This window comes from Bubalus bubalis, chromosome 7 (genome assembly GCF_019923935.1).
Source record: "Bubalus bubalis isolate 160015118507 breed Murrah chromosome 7, NDDB_SH_1, whole genome shotgun sequence".
NCBI classification, from domain to species: domain Eukaryota; kingdom Metazoa; phylum Chordata; class Mammalia; order Artiodactyla; family Bovidae; genus Bubalus; species Bubalus bubalis.
This window is the reverse complement of record NC_059163.1, coordinates 2788449-2793691: the sequence shown is the minus strand read 5'-3', so window position 1 is coordinate 2793691 and position 5243 is coordinate 2788449. Positions and strand designations below refer to the sequence as shown.

General features: G+C 66.1%; 1 protein-coding gene across 1 annotated transcript; it reads right to left on the bottom strand.

Annotated features, from left to right (window-relative positions):
* Positions 1-377: 377 nt before the first annotated feature.
* On the bottom strand, positions 378-4962 carry HMX1 (H6 family homeobox 1). Its single transcript, XM_025290568.3, has 2 exons — positions 4294-4962; positions 378-1490 (listed from the first exon to the last, which is right to left on the bottom strand). Exons 1-2 carry the CDS (start codon positions 4685-4687, stop codon positions 841-843), a joined length of 1044 nt encoding a protein of 347 aa, XP_025146353.2. The 5' UTR covers positions 4688-4962; the 3' UTR covers positions 378-840.
* Positions 4963-5243: the final 281 nt, after the last annotated feature.

Genomic DNA, 5243 nt, shown 5'->3' with positions numbered 1-5243 from the left:
ACCTACCCACCTGCCCACAGCCAGTACTGGAAGGTGCTCCAGGATGCTGGGGATGGCGCCCACCACAGTGCATTACCAGAGAGCAGCTCAGCCCCAGGGATTACAAAGCAGCGGCAACTGTCCAGAAAATGTCCCTTTTTATTCCATACGCAAATAAGTAGATTCGTTTAAAAAAAAAAAGTCTTCGCCGGGATAACCAGGGCCGCAGCCCAGGAGAGGAGCCCTGCCTTCAGAATGGACGATCTGACGGAAGCACCACCTGGTGGGATCTTTATCCCTTCCCCTCACCGGAACTCGCTCCCTGGGAATCTCTCTTTCTGCCCGGATGCAAGGTCAAGGCCATCAGGCTGATCGCAGTGCTCCGGAGGTCGCTGATGCATAGTCCGGGGCAGGGTCATTGTGCCTGAAGAGTGGGCCCTTCCACAAAGCATCTTGGGCAGCCTGGATTTGCTGTGGACTGCGCCCAGCTGCTGGCTCCGGAGGGGTGCGAGCTGGGTTTGCTCAGAGGTTGAGGCCTGTCCTCGGGAGGGGAGGGCCCTGGGCTGCAGGGCCGACTGTCTGTGATGCTGTGTTCCCGGCGGGGACCCAGCCTAGCGACTGTCTATGGAGCCACAATCACCTGCGTCTCTGTTACATTCTGGCCTTTCCTCGGACAGGCGTAGGCACGGCCTTCGAGGCAGCAGCCTGCGCTCCGGAGGCGCAGTGGGTCCACCGGAGCGCCCCCTAACCCCGGATCGACCGAAGGCCTCCAAGCTCCACCGCCGCCGCCACGCCCCGGGGGGGCGCGTCCGCACAAGTCCCGATTGGCCTCGAGGCGTGGGCCCGGCAGGTCGGGGATGCTCACACCAGGCCGGGCATCTGCGCCCGCAGGAAGGGCGCGGAGGCGGCAGCCGGGAAGGCGGCCAGCGGGTAGGCGAGAGCCCCGGAGAAGCCGAGCAACGGCGGGGGCGGCGCGGGCGCGGCGGGGGCCAGCGGGAAGGGCAGCGCGGCTGCGGCGGCGGCCCCGGCGGCGGGGGGGCTTTCGTGGTACAGCACCGGCACGCGGACCAGGCGCTGCGCGCCCGGCGGGGACAGGCTGGCCGCCTCCAGCTCTGCCGCCAGCTGCCGCTTCCACTTGTTGCGGCGGTTCTGGAACCAGATCTTGACCTGCGTCTCGGTGAGCTGCAGGGACGCGGCCAGGCCGGCGCGCTCGGCGCTGCTCAGGTAGCGCTTCAGGTCGAAGGTGGACTCGAGCTGGAAGACCTGGCTGCGCGAGAAGACGGTGCGCGTCTTCTTCTTGCGGCCGCCGCCCCCGCCGCGGGCCTCCCCGGCCGCCGCCGTCGCCACGGGGGCCTCGGCCAGCTCCGCCGCCTCCTCCGCGCCGGCCACCGGTCCCCGCGCCGCCAGCTCCGCCGCCTCTCGCTGCACCGCTCGCGGCCCGGAGCCCCTCGGCCAGGCGCCCTCTGCGCGGCCCATCTCCTCGCCTGTCTCCGGTGAGTCCCGGTCGCTGGCTGCAGGGGGGAAAGAGGAGGAACACGGTTGGTTCTGGAGGCTCATCCCCTCCGCGAACCTGTCGCTGTAGCCAGCTGCTCCCCGCACTCCGTGAGGTCTGCCACGACCACAGCAAGGAAACAGTCCCCAGACAGCTCCGCTGATGGCGGCGGGTCGTTTTCCACCACGCTCGGTAGATCTCACCCCCGCGCTGGTCCGAGAGAGGCTGGGCATCCAGAGTTGAACTTGAAGACCTGAGCTAAGCTCCAAACCAACACGCTGGGAACACGCTCCGGGCGCATCCACAGAGGGAGGAAAAAAGGGAAGAAAAGAAACACCAAAACACAAACAGAAACACACGAAAAAGACTGGCTCCTATAACCACTGACTTCGAATCCAAACAACACTCAACAGCCCCCGGGGCTCACCTCACAGAGGAAAGAAAGGTGCTTCTGAGAAATATACACCCGGAAAACCAGCAGAGACCACCTCACCCCTGGCACTCAGCCCTTTGCCAAGACCCCCAGACCCAGAAATAAAGGCTTGCCACGATCCCTCCCCACTCACTCCTAGGAGAAGATGCAGAATTTCTGCTTGCATAGAAACATTCCCATCGATGGAGAATAAGCGAATGCAGACAACCGGCCAACAAAACTCCTCCCTGGTGACACGGGTGGCCTGTTCACCCCCATTTCCTGTGCCCCTAATCCAGATGTCCACAGAGGTGTGCTCTCTCTGCCCGCAGTCAGCTCAGAGGGCGCGCAGACAAGTGCAGCTCTGGCTGTGTAGAAATACTCGGCTCCCTCATGCCACCCCAAGCCCATGAGGCCCTGATTGAATCTGAGGGTGTGGGGGTGCAGAAGCCCACAGAACCCCCCCTACCCCAGCTCACGCTGCAAGAACCAAGCTCCACCCTATCTCCCAGAGGTGAATCAATGCCTTGCCCCCCCACCCCCAGGGCTGGCAAAAAATGATGGCTTCAGGTGAGAGAGCCTGCCCAGGACTCAGATGTTGGTCCAGACTCCAAGCTCAGCATGAAAGGGGGCAGCCGCCTGACTTCCGGGCTTGCGAGGCCAACTCAGGCCAGCGTCCCTTCTGCCTTGGGCTGAGCCTTCTGCGTGCACAGAGGCCCCAGGTTGATATTCCTGCAGTCGAGTCTGGCCAGGCCGGCCCACCAAAAGCAGCGGTGTGCCCGCAGTGTGAGCGCTCGGCAGACACTGGTGAGCCGGTGTGAGCAGCTTGGTGCATACGCCCCACGCCCAGCAGCCGCGCAGGTGTGCTGTGTCTCTGCCGGTGCCGGTGCCGGTGGTATGAGCCCTCACTATGTCCAAAGAGGGGTCAGGCTCCAGGCTGGCATGTGCACCCCCAATATGGGAAGCCAAGCCGGGCCTGCCAGCTCTGGTACAAAACAGGGACCCACAAACCCGCATTATACGAACTAGGAAGGACCACGTCTCTGGGGGCTGCTGGTGGGGCAAAACTCCAGGGGCAGGAGGGGAACACATTTCACCCTGTGAGACCCTTTCAGAAACACCCCCCAGAAGGGCACTACATTTGATCACTCAATTTCAGGGAAAATAACCAAACAGGCCTGCTCAAGCTTCCTGGAAGTGAAATGGAGGGTAGGGGGTCCCAGACCTTCTGGGCATAGGTTCTGAGAGGTGGGTCCGATGGCAAAGTGCTCACTCCTACACCAGGGAGGGGGTTATCCAAGAGGTGACAGGGGTCTAACCACCTACCCCCACCCACAGCACTCTTTCTGTGCTAACTTTTGCTAGGAGCTGAAAGCACTTCAGAGCAGGAGCCCGAGTCCTCTCCTGGCCTCGAAGGATGCACTTTGGGGTGGAGGGGGCAGGGGCTGGCAAAGCCCAGGGCTGAGGTTAGCCGAGCTTCCTAGTCCTGCTCCTGGGGGTCCTCCTCCAAAGGGCAGGGCCCCAAGGGAGGCAGCCACCCTAGGGAGGGGGAGAGCAGAACGCACCTCCAGAATGCCCGGGCAAGAGGGGTGAGTGGGTTCTGGGGCTGAAATCCGCCACCCCCAGCCTCAGAGCTCTCAGCAGGGAACAAAGGCAAGGGAGGGGGAGGGGCAGAGAAAGGAGAGAGTGGGGGGTGGTTCGGAACACAGCCTCCTTGCCTGGCACAGCCACGGCCAAGGGGCCTCGGAGACCCAACAGGGAGATCTAGGCCTCTGCCCCAGGCCCGGTCTGCGGCTGGCAGAGGAGACGGGGCTTTGCGGACACAGCTTCTGTGGAAGACTCCCACCCCCAACCCCGCGCTCCAGAGCAGGGGCTCCCCCCACGCCATGGCCCCTTCATTTTGCTGAGTTTGACTCTACCGTGTCTTCCACCCTTTATCTTTGCTCTGTCTCCCCATCACATACAGCTTTCTTTTCGGTCTGCTATTTTTCTTCTTCTCTCCCGCTTCTCCTTCCTCCTCTCCCAACGCCTTTCTTCCGCTCTTCCCTCTTCGCTTCTGCCTCTCCCCACCGTGTCCCCTCACGTGTCCTCTTGTTGTCGGTTCTATTTCACCCTCCCTTTCTTTCCTCTTCTTTGCTGTTGTCCCCTGTCCCCAGATTGCTCTCCCAAGGCTCTGGGCCAAACCCAGACCCTGCCAAAGCTTCTCCCTGCGTGGGGGACCTTGCCCTGGAGAATGGGCCTCCAAACCTGCTCACCCAGGGGCTCTCCACACACGCCCGCAGAGCTCACCACAGATACAGGAGGAGGGCGGCCCAGAAAGGCCGCCAACGAACCCAAAGTCCCGGAGCAAATGCGATGGGAGGAAGCCGGGCCCCACCACCCGGGCCACCCCTCCCCACGCCCCACTCACTGTCAGGGCTGAGGCCGCCTCCGTAGCCTCCGTGAGACCGCGAGTACCACCGCGCGGCGCCGCCGCAGCCCAGCGCGTACGGCGGCCCGGGACCCGGGGGCGGCCGGGGACCGAGGCCCAGAGCGCCCGGCCCAAGCAGCGCGCGGGCCCGCGCCTCCCCGCTCGGCCCGGAGCCCGCGCGCAGCTGTCTCCGCCGCTGCAGCCGCCGCCGCCTCGCCCGCTCCGCGTCCTCGTCCTCCGGATCGTCGTCGTCGTCCTCCTCCTCCTCGCGGCCGCCGCCGCCCTGGGCCCCGCTCCCGGCGCCCTTGGCCTCGGCCGCCAGCAGGTTCTCGATGAGGAAGGAGGAGGCGCGGGCCGGCGTGGCGCGCCCGGGCTCCGTCAGCTCGTCCGGCATCGCGGCCGCGGGTCCGTCGGACTCTGCCCGGCTCCTCGGGGTTCTGGGCGCCCCGGGCGCGGCCGGTCCCGGTCCTCGCTGGGGACCGTGGCGCGCGACTTTTTGGCGCACGCGCGGCCCGGCCCTAGAGCCGCTGCCCGGAGCGCTGGCGTCGGGCCCCGCGGGGCAGGCAGCGACCTCCTTGCCGGACTGCGATCGGCGGGGAGCGGGTGCGTGCCGACAACCGGCCGGGCAGCCGCCTCGCTCGCCTTTCCCGTAGCCGCGTTGGTCGCCGCCCGGGCCGGCCCCGCTGGGGGCGGGGAGGGCAGGGGAGGGGCCAGCAGGGGCGGGGCGGCGCGGGCCCGGCGGCCGCCGGCTCAGCTCGAGGACGCCGCGCAAGCCCCGCGCCCCGCAACTGCCCGGAGACGCCGCCCGGACCTGGGCGCGCAGGCACTCTTGCGGCCGAGGGCAGGCGGCCTGGGGTCCAGGCGTGGGGTCACGGCCAGTCCGGCCCCGCGTGATGCATTCCCCGGGCCAGAGCCACCCGCGCCGGGGGGAGGGGGGCGGGGGGAACGGG

Excerpts from the sequence above, each read along its gene's own strand:
- HMX1 (XM_025290568.3), bottom strand. The coding sequence starts at position 4,687 with ATGCCGGACGAGCTGACGGAGCCCGGGCGCGCCACGCCGGCCCGCGCC. Across the intron at positions 1,491-4,293 it reads AGGCGGCCTCAGCCCTGACA|CCAGCGACCGGGACTCACCG; the intron begins GTGAGTGGGGCG and ends TCCCCCCTGCAG.